Source organism: Frieseomelitta varia, unplaced genomic scaffold, assembly GCF_011392965.1.
Source record: "Frieseomelitta varia isolate USP_RPSP 00005682 unplaced genomic scaffold, Fvar_1.2 scaffold_265, whole genome shotgun sequence".
NCBI lineage: Eukaryota > Metazoa > Arthropoda > Insecta > Hymenoptera > Apidae > Frieseomelitta > Frieseomelitta varia.
This window is the reverse complement of record NW_025109996.1, coordinates 262,320-281,113: the sequence shown is the minus strand read 5'-3', so window position 1 is coordinate 281,113 and position 18,794 is coordinate 262,320. Positions and strand designations below refer to the sequence as shown.

At 26.3% G+C, this 18,794-nt stretch overlaps 3 protein-coding genes and 1 long non-coding RNA gene across 9 annotated transcripts in view; 2 read left to right on the top strand and 2 right to left on the bottom strand.

Annotated features, from left to right (window-relative positions):
* Window positions 1–1,850: 1,850 nt before the first annotated feature.
* On the bottom strand, window positions 1,851–14,762 carry LOC122528857 (centrosome-associated protein 350-like). 5 transcript variants are annotated; one of them, XM_043654442.1, is made up of 13 exons: window positions 14,323–14,755; window positions 13,935–14,106; window positions 12,853–13,783; window positions 12,092–12,738; window positions 11,726–11,993; window positions 11,207–11,640; window positions 10,919–11,142; window positions 9,368–10,849; window positions 8,846–9,009; window positions 8,410–8,576; window positions 4,288–8,299; window positions 2,721–2,803; window positions 1,851–2,651 (listed from the first exon to the last, which is right to left on the bottom strand). In XM_043654442.1, the coding sequence occupies exons 2-13, from the start codon at window positions 14,034–14,036 to the stop codon at window positions 1,926–1,928; spliced, it is 9,240 nt and encodes a 3,079-aa protein (XP_043510377.1). In that variant the 5' UTR covers window positions 14,037–14,106; window positions 14,323–14,755; the 3' UTR covers window positions 1,851–1,925. The 5 variants fall into 5 exon arrangements, with proteins under 5 accessions (XP_043510377.1, XP_043510374.1, XP_043510376.1 ...); XM_043654439.1 differs by having other exon boundaries at window positions 12,092–13,783; XM_043654441.1 differs by having other exon boundaries at window positions 12,092–13,783; window positions 13,938–14,106.
* On the top strand, window positions 3,644–4,425 carry LOC122528858. Its single transcript, XR_006306680.1, has 2 exons — window positions 3,644–3,914; window positions 4,327–4,425. It is a non-coding gene; the product is annotated as an uncharacterized LOC122528858 (long non-coding RNA).
* A 2,025-nt stretch (window positions 14,763–16,787) lies between the features above and the next one.
* LOC122528839 (transmembrane protein 70 homolog, mitochondrial) lies at window positions 16,788–17,912 on the top strand. The gene is made up of 3 exons (XM_043654397.1): window positions 16,788–17,015; window positions 17,224–17,577; window positions 17,653–17,912. Exons 1-3 carry the CDS (start codon window positions 16,908–16,910, stop codon window positions 17,905–17,907), a joined length of 717 nt encoding a protein of 238 aa, XP_043510332.1. The 5' UTR covers window positions 16,788–16,907; the 3' UTR covers window positions 17,908–17,912.
* Window positions 17,908–18,794, bottom strand: part of LOC122528838 (ankyrin repeat domain-containing protein 12) — a 29,616-nt gene continuing 28,729 nt past the window's right edge. For both annotated transcript variants that reach the window (XM_043654395.1, XM_043654396.1), the window contains one exon: window positions 17,908–18,598. In XM_043654395.1, the coding sequence (XP_043510330.1) occupies window positions 18,419–18,598 (180 nt within the window). In that variant the 3' untranslated portion in view covers window positions 17,908–18,418. The remainder of the gene's footprint in view (window positions 18,599–18,794) is intronic.

Here is an 18,794-nt window from a genome sequence, read left to right as displayed (position 1 = left end):
TTTAATTCACTCTTCTGACATTTTTTAGTTCACAACAATAAATTAATAATTATAAATAAATAAATAAATAAATAAATAAATATATATATATATATATATATATATATATATATATATATATATATATATATATATATATATATATATATATATATATATAGTTAGAAATACTAATATTTAAAATTTATTCTATTTTTTTTTACTAACAAAATCATTACAAATTTTTCATCAAAATTTATTATAAAATATATTATACCTTAGTTAAGTACATATTCAACACTACATACGCGAACAATATTTATGTATGTATAAAAACTATGTTTGCAATCAGTTTCAAATTTTCAAACTGATTGCGAATACAAGAAGAAATAAGCTACATAATACTAAATTTAAAAGACATTCATAATAGACAAAAAAGTTGAGAAAGTGTCAAGAACAGTAACTAAATCTTGATAAAATCTCTGCAAAAAAAAATGTAATATCCTACATTGAATGTTAGTGTTATGTACATTTCTTATTATGAACATAGAAATTTTGAAAGTATATGTTAAAAAACCAAATTCATAGTTTTTAAAAAATGTACTATAAATTGATTAAACACTTGAATTCGTCGCACAACATCAATAATTAACAATTCGTGATAATTAAAGCTAATGTTCTATTTATCTTATCACTGCTGTACTTTCATATACTTGTCACTTCTATCATTTCGTGGATATTAAATCGACATCACAATCACAAATATAAACTTAGATTCAACAGAATAAGAATCAGTATATTATATTAAAATGAGTGTAACTGATTTATCAGTTTGTTAACACGTTGCAGTTGATAACATAAAAGTACTATTCTGTTTTTACATTTATATATTCATTCTTATGTTCATTTTTATATCATATATATTTATAATAAAGGGGCTACAGCAGAAAGTAGAGCTATCTCTTTGTTGTAAACAATCAACTTGAGGAGCTTTTTCAATGCCAATTTATAATTAACATTCAACTATTGACATGTAATTATGTATTTCTCTAAAATGTTTTTAATTTGAATTGAAATGGCCCCGAAGTGTCAGTCTTTTGGTTTAAATTTTGTTAATTTTATTATATATAATTGAGCATAATTCTACGAAATCCGAAGTGGCCTCATAAGAAAATACTATCTACATTCCACAGCCAATGGCTTCCATAACGCAATTATAATGGATACATACAACAACCGAAGGAGCATTTTGTTCGAATATTTGTTAAATACTTGGTCAAATAACATTACAGTATCTTAATTAAAATGTTACTTTTGTAGCAGGTAATTGTTAATTCTACTTATTATATAAATAAGAAAATAATAATAAAAAGAATATAAATAAGGAACATATTATTAATAGCTATATAGAACTATATTACCTGAAAAATTACTCAAACAAAATGCTCAAAATTATTAAAGCAATAACTATAAATCTTTTTTAAAACTAAATATTGACGGGATTTCCCTATAGTAAGTATATTATTACATCCCAATATATGTGAATATAAATTGTTATGTCAAACCTATATACTATACGCTTTAATAATAATTCTTAATTTTAACAAAACGGATTTATAATGTTTGATTACCGAATTCTATACATTGACAACTACAAATACTTTCTACAATTCTAAAATTCATAAAATAAATTCGTTACATTTTTTTGTTTCCTTATTTACGATCGATTTATCAAAAAAATAGGAACCAGCCTACAGATCATATACAGGATATTGATAAAAATTAATTAATAGAGAAATTCATTAAAAATATGACAGTTCAGGTCGAATGAATTTTAAAATAATTATGTTATCTTTCATAATTAAACGATCTCATAATTTATATAGTGGTATCTCATTACCAGTCATTAGTCATAACGTCGGCAAAAAAAAAAAAAAAAAAAAAAACTAAACCATTACTTTCCTTTTCTTTGCATATGCTACTTTAACTACATTCACAGTCTCCATTAACAAAGTATCTAATATAGTTACAGTAAGACCATTTTTTACCGCAAGTTCATCATGATGGAATTTTGTCCATTCATCTTCCTCAGCCTGGGCTTCTCTAGCTAACAATTCATCAACCCTGTCTCTTCGTTTCCTACTCCAACGCATTACCATGTTTTCCCGTTGTAATTTCGTTTTAAAACCAAACAATGTGGCCACTTCTTTATTCACATAAGCATTAAGTTCTTGTATAGTTTTAGGGATCTTCATTGTGGGTTTCGTCTTCACATTTGGTTTCGTCCAACTTGGACCTGGTTTTTCATATTCAGCCTGATAAACTTCAGCGATTGTTTCTTTGCATAAATCAAACAGGAATGTGTTGTAAATTCTTCTGTCCTTTTTTACAGTCTCGTCATTTTCTTTGGTTAATTCGCAGATTTCGGAAGGAGCTTCTAAGTTCATAATATCTTCTCCAGTCTCTTTAGCTTCAAATATTATTGCTGTGGCTTTTTCAGTAAATGCGGTTAGTTCTTCTATATTAGAAGGAATTACGGCTGGAGGAGGAGAAGGTGATCCAAGAGATGTTGAAATTCTTGCACCGCTTCCAGGTGGTGTGTAGGGAGGTGGTGGTTTGTTTGGTATTTCTCTAACATAGAAAGATACTTCTTCCGCTTCTAATTTCTTAATCTATTATAAAGAAACATTTCTATAATAAAATAATTTCTACATAAAAAATACAATAGCAAAAATTGTTACCTCTAACTCAATTTGAAGTTGTTCAATGCGAAGCAATTTTGCTTCCCAGTCTGCAACTTCCATACCAGGTTGTTTCAATGAGGCTGTGTAAATAAAAATGTGGAATAATACAAAATTATGAAGTTTTATAAATAAATTGTCTAGGAAAAGCAACACGAATCTTTACATTACATTATGAGTCCACATTTTATTTTGATTAGGTGCTTTGATGATTTTTTTAAAAAAGAGGGAAACATCCAAATATGGATTAAAAAAATATTCTGATGCATTAATAAAATAATATAATATTATGCATTAATAAAATAATATTGTGATAAAATTATACATTCCAAGATTATATACAGGGTGAATGTGATCAGTAACTTTATCACCTTGAATATCTTTTGTTTTATTAATCAATGCAATATCGATATTTTTTATAAAAATAATATTAACTTTTGTATGTTGAAAAATCATTAATTTAATAAAAAATTATTAGATATTTTAAATTTAATTTTAAATAAAATTTACGTATAAAAAGGGATAGTACGAGGATACAAGACTACTCTGTCTTTTCTTATCTTTCATGCTAGATTTTATGGAATTAATATAGCAATATAGATTTTATGGAATTAAGTTTAAAATGTTTTCTAAATAATAATTTTTCGACATATAAGTTAATATTTCTTTCATAAAGAATATCTTGCTGTATTAATTAATGGAACAGAAAACATAAAAATGGAGTTTAAAATGATCTTAAACCTCTCGACATACAAAAAATTATTATATTATGGCCTCCTTTGTATTAAAAAATTTTTGTTAACAAAGTTTCATATTTCAGAAAACAATAGAGATATTCAAGATGATTATGTGTTTCACTCTGTATATGTTTTCATTTAGACATAGCCATTTTGTTTTTTAAATTTTGAGAAAATAGAAGAGATATAATGTTTTATGTTGTGTTGCACAATATTTACAGGCTTTTTTTGTGCATAAAGAAATCAATAAGTACAGGTCAAGCACTCATGCAACACTGATTTGTATAGAAGGAACAAGTCAATGTTTGTTTCATTCAAAGTTTCGTGTTGTATTACCTTTAAGTAATTATCTTGACTTTGCTATTCTGAAAATAAATAATACATAGCTATACGAGGCAATGCTTTGCACAGGAATACACAGCCAACATAAAGATCAAAATGTGTCTCTGTAATATTGGTATGCAAGAATATATTATCATTTATGTATTAAATTATATAAATGATATTAAAACTAAATTAAATTTAAATGATTATATCCAACATATATGGCTTATACTGTAAAAATATTTATTACATTCTTATATATTCATTCAATAGCAATATAATTTAAAACTCAATAATTTAATAGTTTTAAATAGTTTTAAATTTATATACATATGAAAGAAAAAGAATTCCATTTAAAAAATTAAAAAATATTTACAAAATATAAAAAAATACCATTTAATTATGAATTACATACTTAAAACTGTATTTTTAATGAAGTTCAAATTATATAGTCCCAATTTGATAGTAATGTAATAGTTAAAATTATATATAAATAAAAATCATACCTTTTAATTTATCTATCATAACTTCTATATCCTTTTCAGATGTTGCAACAATGGGAGTGGTATGGAATGCATTTTTTGAATCTGTATTTTGATTTTCCATGTTTGAATTACTCAGTAAATCATCATTTAACACATCAATATTTAATTTTGAATCATTAAGATCTCTAGGAGAATCCATTTCAATTTCCGATACGCCTTTTGGTGTATCTCTACCTTCACTTGATTCAGATAATACATCTTGTTCTTGTTTTTCTTTTTCTGCAGTTTCATTTGAACTAATGATTATTTTAATCAATTGATCTTCTTCTTCTAGTGTTACTGCTTCAGGCTGTTGGTTTTCCAAATTATCTACTAGCGATTGTTCGTTTTTATCAATTACTTTATCAACTTTTGAAGATGCAACGCTGTCTGTATCAGAAATTTCTGTTTGCAATTTTTTATTGTTTTCTAAAATATATTTATTATTTTTAAATTGGTCTGTATCATTTTCTGAACTTGATGAAAATTTTTGTGCAATTTCATCAAGTATTTTTAATACATCTCCTGATTTTGGTATTGCTTCATATTTTCCCAATATAGATGATTTTTGTGAAAGAGTAGATTTCTGAGTTTCACTTTTATCAAATATTTCAGAAACTTCAAGACTTTCTTCTGAAATATCTTCATACTCTGGATCTTTCAAAATGTCAAAGGTTTTATCTATAATATTTTGTGAGGCATTCGATGTAACTGCTTCAATATTTTCTACTGTTTTAATATCATTTACTCTTACGGGAGGAGTTACTTCATATTGTATTTCATTTTTTTCAATTTTAACACTTTGAATATTTGTTTTATTATGTGAAATCGATTCTGATTCGCTAGTAAAATCTGTAGAATATTTAATCTCTTTTTCTATAACATCCAACACAGTTTCAGTTACTTCAACCAAATTGTCAAGCTGTTCGCCATCAGAACTATCTTGTTCTATTATAGGTTCCAATGATTTTAGTTCTTGCACTGTTTTTTCTTGGGTTTCCTTTTTATTATCGCTTTTATTTATTTCTCTAAGTTCTTCTTCTGCCAATTCTATTTTAGCATCAATTTCGAGTTCTGATAAACTTTCGCTTTCCGCACTTCCTAGTTCTAATTCTGTTATAATAATTTCTCGAGATTTAGATTCACTAAAACACATATTTTCATCATCTTTGATTTTTGTGCATACATCTAGGTCTATAGCGGTCTCTGTATTAATTTCATTAATTATTATCTTGTCATTAACATTTCTGTCACTGTCAATATCGAAAGTAATATTTTTTTCGCTAATTATTTCATCTTTATTTTCTTCTAAACATTTATTTTGTGAACTCAAAATTGATTTCTCTTTCTCCTCTATCATGACTTTTATTTCATTTTTACTTGCTATGCTATTTGCATTTTCGATTTTTTCTTTTATTGGATTATCCTCAATACTTTTTTCAACTTTATCCAGTATCTTAATCACAGAATCATAAATAGCTTTTTGAAAATCATCGGTTTCTATACTGTGCTCAGTTTCTTCTTCATATTGTTCTCTATCATTATTTTTAGTAATGATATCCAATATATCTTTAGCTTTATCATAGGAGTTTTCAAAATGCGAATCTATAATTGTTTCCTCAAATTTAGTTCCATATATAGCAATATTATTAGATTCACTTTTCGGAATAAATAGTAACATATTTTCTACATCTTCTACATCACTAATTACATTACTTTGATTTTTAGAATCATTAATTCTTTGGGATATATCTTTTGAATTTAATAATATACTCGAGTCATCGTTCAATAAGTTTGAAGCTTGATTTTGAGAATTTTCGCATGTAGAATGGGTACCAAATGAGTCAGATGCAATTCGATCATCTTTATCAAAAGTTTTATTAATAAATATTTCTTGTGTCTGACTTTCATTCTCATCGATTTCTTGTTTGCTAATATTTAAAGTGTGATCAGAAGCATTTTGTTTCGATTCCTGTACAAATTTCTGAGAAACTTCTTTAGATATTAACTCATCAATTGATACTTCACTTTTATTATTATCGCTAAATTCTTTGTATTCATTTAAGATTAATTTTACACTTTCCACTTCTGAAGTTGGATATACATCATTTATATTTTTGTATTTACCATCATTTACTGTATTTTTCATATAATCTATGGAATTATTATTTATTTTGGTTAAATTTGATAACTGTGGAGAAATTTGTCTTTTTAGTAACTCATTTATATATTCTGTAACTATTGTCTGTTTTGAATCATCTTGCAGAATATTGAGAGATGAATCACTTTTATTTTCTGAGTGAGTTTCTACAGTAAGTACATCATTTATTATTGGGCTATGACTGAGATCTGTACATTGATTTAAAGATTCATTTTTTTCATTTGAATTAGATTTTTCTGAAAGGAAAGAAAGATTTTTATTCGATTCTAATGATTGACGGTTTTTTAAATTACGTGAATTAACCAAATTTTCTTCAATATCTGTATCAACATTTTCTTCAGAATGTATTGTTTCAAATTCCATAGCATTCGTGCATTCTTCACTCTGCATTGTTTTTGAATAAGTTTCAGATAAAGACCTGATGCCAGCAGAAGTATCACTAGATATTTTTTCATCTTTTTTATATAAGTTTAAATTGTTATTCTCAATCAACATTTCCGAGCGACTGATATCGCCCTTAGTTCCTTTAATATGTTCTGATATTATAGATTTTTCAATTTCATTCAAAATTTTCTTGCTTCTTGCTTTATAATCAATTTCCTGGTTATTTGATTTAGAAAGCGACATTTTACTTTCTGGCATAATAATAGATATTACATTATCAACTTCTTTCGTTATTATACTTCTATTGTCACTAAAGTTAGTAACTGATTTCAATTTTGTATCATTTGTCATATATTGTGAAATATCAGAATTACTCTTTTTCTGATATAATTCTATATTTGTGTTTTTATTCTCTTTTATGATTTCCACGTCAGAAGTTTCATTATTTTTATCAGATACTGAAAGTATTTCTGATATATCCTTTGATGTACTTTTTTCTTCACTTTGTGATTCGTGATTTGTTTCTTTGTTTGATGTTTTATTAAAACGCGACATCATTTCTGAAAGTATTTTTAATTCATTTTCTAGTGAACTTATATCCTCGTTCAAAATTTGATTATTTAAACGTAAAAAGTCCATTTTTTTAGAGAAATCAATATTGTCATTAGTAAGTTCGGTCTTGATTTCCGTATTGGAATTTTGAACATCGTTCGATTTTCTTGAAGATATATGTGAATATTCTGAATGTTGTAATTTATTAGCTTCAAATTGTGATGAAATAGTTTTAGCCCGAGACTGTTCAGAAAACGTGTCAAAATCGGATTTATACTCCTTTAAATCAGATTGAATTGTAGCATCATATTTAGAAAGTTTAGCTTCGGATTGTGTAATTATATCTGTTTCGGATTTCGATATATTGCTTTCAGTTCTAATAACTTCAGAAACATTTTGATTGTTTTCGATTTCATCTCTTCCAGTTTCACAAGAAATATTTCTGTCAAGTCGTCCGCCTGAAACTAATGACATCGAAGCAGAAGCAAGTTTATCACTTTCAATTTGTTCTGATATATTTTCATCAAAAACTTGAGTACTATCATTTGCCATACTCATTTTAGCAAAACTCAATTGTTCCAACATTCTCGTGCTTTTTGAAGATTTGTGCACTTCAGAATCATTTCTATCGGTTTCAATAGTTTCCCCTTGTAATAAATTAATATTTTTCATGGAATCTTTTGCTGATAATCTTTTCGTAGAAAATAAATCAGATTCTGACCTAGATCTTAACAAATCGCTACACTTGAACATATCTTGCAGCTTTTTTAGAGGAATCTCAGGTATTTTGAAATCCGCTAATGATTTTGACTCTATCGCTAATTTATCGTTATCTTTAGAAAATCCTTTTTCTGATTCCAATTTTTTACGCATTTCGTAAATCGTTGTGTCATATTTCTATTTGAACATTAAAGATAATTTTGTATATATAATTAATAAAATTTATCTTATAAAATTTATTATAAAATCAATCTGTTCAAATCTACTATCAATATTAAGTTATTTACCTTAATTTGATTCAATAAGTTGGCCTCTAAAGCCCGAAGTTTTTGTTTTGTTTGTTTTTTGGCTTCCTTTTTTAAGCGTGACATTTCTATTCGTTTTTTGGCTAATGTTTCCGTAAGTAACTCTATTCTTCCTTCAATATCACTAGTATCCGATGAAACAGTAGTATCTATAAAATGACACATATTCCTTTCTAATTATCAAAATTAAAAGATTTATATAATTAAAGATAATTAAAAATTATTAAATATCATACTCTATACATATTTCTATATATTTAAAAGTATCTGTTCATTCACAAAGAAATTTTGTTATTTTATATATATATATATAATATTTTTTTAGTATTTTATTAAATAATACTATTGTACAATACATCTTATACATATATATATATATATATAAAGCCATAACTGAAAAAATCAACAATAAAGTTACCTTGATGTAAAAAAGCACTAGATGCAGCAGTTATAAGTTTAAGTGCAGCCTGTTCCATTTGAGTAACGTGATCTTCTTCAGCTTTTAACTTCGTATGCCAAGCCATCCAGTTTTTTACACAATTTTTCCGCGAAGTAAGCGCAGCTTCACGTGCATTCAAAACTCTAAAAAATGTAACCACGTCTGATAATACAAATACACTTTCCATATCGATTATTACACAAAAAGTAATACAAAATTGCAAAAGTTCGAACTTATTAAAAACAATTATTTAGTTGTAAAAATTAAGTCAGATATTCTTTGCCAACAGTAAAATACTGCAATAACGCCGTTCACTGAATCTATTTTTACAATGCTTCATTTCATAGTGTGAATACGTGAATACATTTATTATTAGACTTCTACATGTATCTCCAGTGATTCGTAATTTTACAAATTTAATTTAAATGTTAATATTATAAATGAACGCCTTTCAAAATTACGATAAAATATATAAATTAATTTAAAGAAAGATATACTTACTGCTCAAGTTTTTCAGATATTAAATTATGATCTTGCGAACTAACAATCACGGATTTGGAATAATTTCTATTATTTTCTCCGGAACTGTGATGAGAAATAGCAAAGTTACCAATTTGAGGTTTCGTGGATGTCCCATCAAAATTATGTTCATTATTGTCTTGATTATACAAGAAATTTTCGTAGGAGTTTGTATTTTTATCAAACATTTTTTGACAAAATACATTCTCTTTACTGTCATAATCATCTGCCCTATCTGTTAATGATTTTAAATTCTTCTCCTTCGTATGTTTATCCGTAATTGCAGTATCATCGTTCTTATCATCTTGAATAAATTCCTTTTCTATTTTTGTTCGTTTATTATGATGTTTGACAAGTTCTTCTGACATTTGAAAGTTGGATTTGGATCCTAATATATTTTCCGTATCTATACTAGATGATGATTTGCTTTTTTGACACTTTGAACTTCTACGTTTAAAATTTGATTTAGACTCGGAACTATATTGAGTATTTTTGGACATGTCAGTCAGAATTGATTTATTGCTTCGTTTAGAGCTTTTTGAATACGTCTGTAAAATATCTTCAGACACTTGTGATGATTTTGATGTTTTCAATATGGTATCTTGACTAACAGAACTTATTTCTTCTGACAAAATTTCACTATTTGTAGCAACAGTTTTCAAAAATTCCTTTGGAGATACTATACTCTGAAAATGATCATCAATTGTTTGAGAAGGCTTCGACTTCTTAGATAATTCTTCTACTAAAGTTTCAGAGTCTGATTTAATATGTTCAGAGATAGATTTATTTGAATTCTGTTGTGACAATTCTACCTCAGAAGATTTTTCTTTCTCAAAAACATATTTCCCAGAAATACTCATGGGCTGATTTAGGATTAATTTTGGATCAACAGAATGTTGATGAGATTTCAATTTTATAATGTCTGCTTTGGGCATCTTTTCTTCAAATTTTCTTGACTTTATCTCATATTTGGATATGTTTCCATCTTTCTGTGCTTTATAAAGATATTTTTCTTGAGATATATTACTTTGTATAGGCTCATCAGATTTATCGAGCGACGCATTAGATTCTTCAACGAAATTCGGAAATTTATTACTTTGTATAGGCTCATCAGATTTATCAGGTGACACATTGGATTCTTTAACGAAATTTGTAAATTTATTACTTTTTGGTAAATTAATTTTAGAAAAATGCAAATCATTTTCTGATATCTGCATGCGCGCCTCTATTTGAGATCGATCGTGCTGAGATTTATCAGAATCAAGTAAAGAACTCATAGAACTATTACTTCTTATATCATAACCCTTCATAGGTCCAGATAATTTCCTTGGAGACTGACTATCTGCACTTCGTTTTAATTTTGTTAAAATATTTTTAGTAGATATTTGAGGATTGAACATGTTTCTCTGTTTCTGTAGCATAAGCTTACGTTCTTGACTTGCAATTTTGTGAAGCTCTTTTAATCTAAAAACATAATTAAACTAAATAAACATAACTAAATAAAGTATTTTTAAATATAAAGAATTGCAATACCTATTCATTTCATCTTTTTCTTGTTGCAGTTTTAAAAGTAAAGCTCTCTGTTTTTTTTTCACAGAACTAACACGACTATCTTGCCCAGTATCTTTTAATGCTCGTTTTTGTTCTTCCAATTTCACTAACTTTTTAGTTCGATCAATTAAGGTTTTTTCACGAGATTTGAACAACATCTCAATTTTGTCGTATCTTTGTTTCTCATCTTGTAGTAGTTGTGCAATCTACAAAAATGCGTAACATGATTAATCATAATTTATTATATAAATTTTTATCTATTATACTTACTTCGAAATCTAAATATTTGTTAAAAGAACAAATTATATCTCGAGTGGAGATGCTAATTTCCGTTCCAGTCTCTGTTCGTATAGACGATGTTGTTTCGTGTAAACTTATTTCGGACATCGTTCTTAGCTTACTAGACAATGATATTTCTTCTATTTGATCTAAATCTCCAAATTGCTCCACCGAGTCTAAAGAAAGATGTGGAATTTCGTTGTCTCCAACAAATTCTTGTTCATACGACATTCCACATATTTCTGAGCATCTACTTTGTACATTTCGTCGAGTTGAACGTATATTTGTTTGAGTTGCAATATCATTCATTGTTTGAGTTTGTACTTCTACAGCTTTAACTACTGGTTTAATTACTTTATTCACATTGTCAAATTCACTTGCCACAGTCTGACTTGTAATATGATGGATTTTTTGAATTGGAAACACTATATCAATATTAATAATTAATAATTTTCATTAGTAATTAATAATTTTCATATATTATAACAAATAATTTATTAAATCTTCTACCTTTATCAGTGACAACATGTTTATATGATATATTAATGTCATCAGAATGTTCCATATTATTAGTATTCCTTTCATCTGTTACTTTAGAGAAATGTGATTTCACTTGGTCATTTGACTGACTATGCTGCAATGGTAATTCTTTTTCTTGATCTTGTTTAACATCATATAAACATTTTTCAACATCTATAACCTGTCTCAGTGATTCATTAAATGAATCAAGAAGATGCAATTCAGCTTTAAATTGCATATGTAGTGCAGTTGGATGTAACTATAATTATAAAATTAGTTTTATAAAATTACATGGATTAAATAAAGTAATATATAATATAATGTAATATATAAAATACAATAATAATGTTTACTTACCAATGAACTATTTTCTGGTTTTTCTGTATCAATTTTATTCATATTATGTTTTGAATACTTAAACTCAGCTTCCATATTACTATTTTGCATAAATTCCCGTTTTCGCTTAGATCGAGGCATAAGATTCATATCTGGTGTAATTAAATCACAAAATTCTTCCTGTTGTGATTGATTTTCATCTCTAAATGAAATTTTTCTTGGATCTAATAATGCGCTTGATAAAATACTGTTGTTTAAATTAGATTCATTACTATTACTAGTTTGTTTGATTGTAGTAGCAATGCTTTCTGTAAATGATGTTTCTTCCCTTTTTGTATTTACATTAGTAGATTGTGTCAATGAATCATCTACATACTTTAAATCTTCAGTAACTTTATTTGATTTATTAACACTTTGTGCAATTTTCTCAGAATCTTTATTTTTTATCTGTTGTGTAGACACAATAATTGGACTTTGACTTCTTAAACTCATGTCTGAATCAGTTACACTTTCAATATCTTCAAATTCTTTAGAATTTATTATATATATTTTGTTATCCATTTTACTTGTTGAAGGTTTTACTTTTTCGGATTTCTTATTTTGTTCCTTGAAAAATATGTTTCCTTGTGTTTGACACGTTATTTGATGTTGTTTAACTTGTCTATTTTCTGATAAAAACGTACATATCTGATCATCTATTTGTTTTAATGTATGTGAATCGTTCTTATGTTTAGAATCAAAATTTTCAAACATATTTCTAGACTCTTTCGTTGTGATCTTACCTGATAATTCTGAAGATCGTTCAGAAAGTGACTCATTATAAGAAAAATCTCTCGATTTCAAAGATCTAGTATTAATAGATCTATGTTTCTTATCGTTAATCTTTTTAGCAGTTGATGTTGCAAAATTTTTTGGTTTTGGTTTTGTTGGAGCAAAGTCACTTTCTTTTGGAATATGAAATGACAATCTGTCATTTTTTAATTTCATACCTAATGTATTCTCATTTACATTGTTAGAAATATCTTTTCTAGAAGCATGTCTTGGACTTTTAGATCTTTTAGAAAAATCTTGTATTGTTTCATCTTGGTTAGAAAACAAAGATTCATCTTTTCGAATTCTTTTAGATCTGTTTTCTTTTTCTCTAGAATTTTCTCTAACACATTCCTTCTTTTTTGACAAATTCGAAGATATGGAAATATTTGGCACCTTCAATGGCTCTACATCGCTATTGATGGTTGACGAAACATCTGAGGTTGAAAAATCTAATCTTCTTTGAACTCGTTCAAAACTTTTTGTCGATTTTTCTCCTCTTTCATGAATAAATTCCTTTGCAGGTGTCTCAAATTTTTGTGATACCAACTCTTTTGATGCGCAATTTTCCCTGTTAGAAAAATCCAGTTTCTTTGCAGAAATTTTCAAATCTGGAACCTTTAGTGGCCTTACGAAATCCATTGTCTGTACAACTTGATGCAAATTCTGTGTACTATCAGATTCTAATATAGCTGGTTTAACTGCATTTTCATTATTGGGAGTTTTCCTATAAACTTCAGAACCATCGTTTAAAGCTAATTTTCGTTTCACAGCACTTATAAATGTGAAAGGATATGGTTGAACAGAATGATATGATAAGCTCTCTAAACTTTTCAAGTCAAATTGAACTGGAACATTAGATGTTGCGTCTTTAGATGATTGCTTACTAATGTAATCTTGCTGCTGTTAAAATTATATTTTATTAGGCTATACTGTCGATAATGATATAAATTGTTATATTATAATTATCATTTACAAAATCATCGTAATATACGTGAAATGATAAAATATAATATAAAAATACTTAATTTAATTTAAATTCTATCCAACTTACTGCTGCAGATATTTCAGCACGTTGAACAATAATGTCAGGGTCAGTGAAAAAAACATATTTTTTTTTCGCATCAATATTTTCTTTTTTGGAGTTACTTTTCATATTTTTATATATGTTGCATAGCAGCAAATATACATTTGGTTATCACTTGCTTGTCCATACTTGCAATAAACTACAAGCAATTTCTAAATATTAAATGCATGATTTTGAAACAAAACATTAAAAAATGTCAATGTTTACGATTGTCATTCTTATGTAATGAAACAGAATTTAATTATCAATGCATTTTATAAATTAAATTAAACAATTTATACTTTTAATATACATAACAATGATACTGATATGTAATTTCATTACAAATTTAATCTACTAGTATATTAAAACTTATATTCAAATATGTACTACAATTGCCGTAATACAAGACAGTTAATTCATAGAAGAACGTTAAGATTCAACGTATTTATAACCTAATTTAAGGCGCCATGTTTTATAAATATCATAAAATCTTAATTTTATAAAATCAATTTTCAAACAACCAACGAAAAATGTCAAATACTTCGCAAAATGCTCAGGGAATAGCTAAACTTTTGTACACATCACGTATCATTTATATTTTCATGATACTAAACAGAATAACACTCGTCGTAACGATCATTTGTAAACGACAATCACGTGGTACCTTGTGATTTCCTACTTGCGTAAAATTGAAAACATGGCAACAAAATCGAAATAATCGATAACATAATTATTTGCAAATGCTAGTGATGCAGATGTTAGCAATTATAAGAACTACGACTATCTTCAACAACGAACATAGTACTGCGAGAAATTTTTATATCTTTTGTAGAAAGCAAGAATAATGTGAAAAGAATGAAGGATCTTTTATAATATCAAACGAGAATTTATCCGAATCATCTTAAATTTTTGCAATTCTGTCAATTCTCGGCGTTAATACTTATAACAACGAAATAAGATATGAATATAAAGTTAATACGCGAATTAATTAAGAATAATAATTAATATTAATTAATAATTTTTTAATTGTTGTTTATATCTTTGATTCCAAATATCTAGAACAAAACGAAAAATTATTTATACGATATTAGTTTATGTTATTTATGCACAAATGCATATTTACATTCAATTAGTAAAAGAAGACAATTAATTTTATACGTACTGTTCATTGAAATAAATCGATTACAATAATCGAAATACATTTTAAATACATTCGCCATCTTCAAACATCATGTACGTTTACGTATAAAATTTGCCTATAGGATATTCATGAATTTTCTGTCGTATTTTTTCTCTCAGATGTGAAGCTGTGGAAAAATGAAAAAGTGCAAAGTTGTACTCTTACAACTACAATAAAAATTACAATAAAAATCTTGTATGTAAATAAAAAATTTTTCTAGTCATACTGTTTTTTCCGAACTGAAGTGACTTTTTTGTAACTTTCAATTTTTTTAATGGAATGCCATTCTTTTTATTCATATTATGTAAAAGTGGATATGAAATGACGAATTCAACGATATACCATTCAATGACCTTCACAAAATCAGGAACGAAAAAAATAATTCGGATATTGCGTATATTGATGAATGTACTTATTGGTTTCATATTATTATATACTTATGTTTCATATTATATACTATACAAAAATTTTCCATGATAAACCGAAATTAAATAAGTTAATTAAATAATAATAATAATTAAAGAAAGAATGTAGCAAGAATCGTAAATGCTGAAATTATGAAATAAATATTGAACAAAAGCACGAAATGTTTTAATAATAAATTTTATAAAATCAATCATATTTTTGTGTAAGTATAAAATAAAATTTCCAATAAATATATAATGCAAAAAGGAGCCAAACGGTCGGACGAAAAGCGGTCGTCAAATACTATCCAAGTCTAAAATTATGTGTATTAAAGATACATATGTATATTGCGTATATATCAAACAAAATGATGCATAGAAGAATTATTTATAGAAGTTCGTGATAATGTATAGTTCGTATAATCTACCTTTAAAAGATAATATTAAATTTTTTTTTTTTTTAATAAAAATTAATGGATAATTTTATTATTTGAAATACTATTATCTTATATTTCAAATAGTTGGTTCACAATAGTATTCGTATAATTCAGTAAAATATATATTTGGAAAATATATATTTTTTTTATGCAAGTATTATTTCAAAAAAATAGAGTAGATACTAAAATATATAAATACTAAATAAATAAATACTATTATTATATACTATGCTAATAAGTGCATTACTTAGTATATTATTTATTGTTATCACTCGAGAAAATAAAAATGTTTTATTGACTTATTTCAAAAATTTATTCCTCCCCAGCCCTAAATAATCGTAAATGTAACATTTACAAATTATATTTAATTAATTATTCAATTAATCACTTAATCCTTATCAAAATAAATTATTTATTTATTTCGATATTTAACCTAATGATAAAACCTATTGCTGCAAATACAAAATTACTCTTGTGCGAAGCCGGATTGAATTTAATTTACTTTATTTTTATTGTAATCAACGAGAATTATTTAAAATGTATAAGCTTTTATTTCAAAATATCAGCGTGATGAGAGTGAAATTCGTTACATTTTGAATTTCTTGAAAATTTTGCTGTAGATTTGCAATCAGGTTATTAATTCATTCTGTATTATGCCACGGATAATTTTTTATGTGCTGCAATGATAAATTCGTTGTTATGGACACATCTTTATATACATATACGCTGTATTCAACAATTACTTATAATTTTTTTAGTAAAAATTTATACAGCATTTTCTTTTATTTTCATTTGTAGATTGCGCTCCTACGATTTGCTTCGAAAAATTAGACACCCTGTGTATTTAGTTTTCTAATCTATGACGATCTTGAAACGTTATCGTTGTATGATACGTAAATATTTAAATAACATAATAAACCACAGTTAATTGCTAACTATGATTTCACTTTTGCGGAATTGCATTTTGAACGAAAGAAGATTCTTTGTGCAAGAAGTTATTACGTTTAACCAAATATCTACGTATTGTATGTACGGTAATATCAAGGTTAGAAATTCTTTTTAAGAAATATTTTAATATTTTCATCAAATTACCAGTCTATCTAATAGAAGACAACGAAATTTGACCTAATTAATCTTTCTTTTAAAAAATTATGTGCTTACAACGCTTTTGTATATTATTTTATAGTTTATGTAATACATCTTAAAACATCTTGTTTCGTAAAAGTAATACAAGAATATACTTTTTGTTACAGAGATTCAAACCATGTTTGCAAGTAAAGCATTTTTCTGATAAATGCAATGAAACTACCGAAAAGAATTTAATATATGTTGGATCATTAGCATCAAAAGTCCGTAATATTAAAATATTTTCTTTGGTGACATCACTTATGTCAGTAACTTGTCAACCTTTTCTTTATATGAAACTCTTAGAAGAAGATAATTTGGCAAATGCAGGAACAATATTTGCACTATTTAATATAATTACTATATCTACTCCTCTTTTAGTACATTTACTAGCAAAAAGATATGCAATCGAGTTGTATCATCATCCTAAAGAAGAAAAATATAGTGCTAAAATATTTACATTTTTTTGCCGACAAAAAGAAGTATTTATATTTCTTTAAAGTTGTTTATTTATTTATTTACACTGTTTACATAATATAATGATCTCTATATTGCAGATAACATTTACTAAAAATGACGTAATTGAACCTACAACACCACGTACTGGAATGTTTACAACATGTATTGCAAATGGTTATCCCTTGCTGCTTGATGAAAATCAATTTCTAGAACCTAAACACTTTAATATCATTATGAAATATAATGAGCCAATAGACTTTGAAATAGAGGAATTAAATGTTACTGCGCTTAATCAACCTCCAACAGAAAATAAAAATGTAATGATAGAAGACAAAAATGCAAAACAAAAATAATTTTACTTGTATAGTTTTATTTATTGATTGATTTTTTAGTCTAAATTTTTAATACAATATTTAAAAGCACTATTATAAGTTGCTAGGTACAAAATATATACATTATTACGAAGAGACTGTATTATTAAAAAATACAGTACCAAATTACTAATGTACATTTTTCTATTATTCAAATTGTAGATTACAAATCCTCAGTTGATATCATGATAATATCATTTGTTCATTATTTTAATTATATAATGTGAGAATAAAACATATTACGTAAACAGAAATAACATATATAAGTATACTCATATTTAAATTTTGTTAAAAATTTGTTAAAAATTTAAATACAAAATATATAGTCTAATTAGAATCGAATGTTTTTTAAATATAGCCTCCATATGTAACTACAATTTTAAGAGTAATATAGTGTAATTTGGTAACTGTGCAAGAACGGTGAATACAATATGAAAGAGATCACAGAATGAGCGAAATATTTATGCAAAGTCAATTGTGCAATCACTGTACACTAAGCTGGGAGCAAATCAAAGTCATCTGAAACATGTACCATTGGAACATGAATATCTTCTATTTGAGGTGTTGCTTTGAATTCACATAATCCAACTTCTTTTAATTTCCATTCCCAATCCATTTTTTGTACAGCATGTAATGATTCAGCTTCATTGTGATGCCTCAGTAACATTGCTTCCTAAAATAGTAATTTTCTTTTTTAGTAATTTTATCCTAGTTCTGACAAACCAAATTTTAGTAGAACATATATCAATGTGTTACATCTTTTTGAACTGATATATATAAAAAACGCTATCAGTTAGTTTTCATGTAACTTAATTTAACCTGAATAATTAAGACAATGTACTATTTGTAGTTGTCTATATAATTCAGGT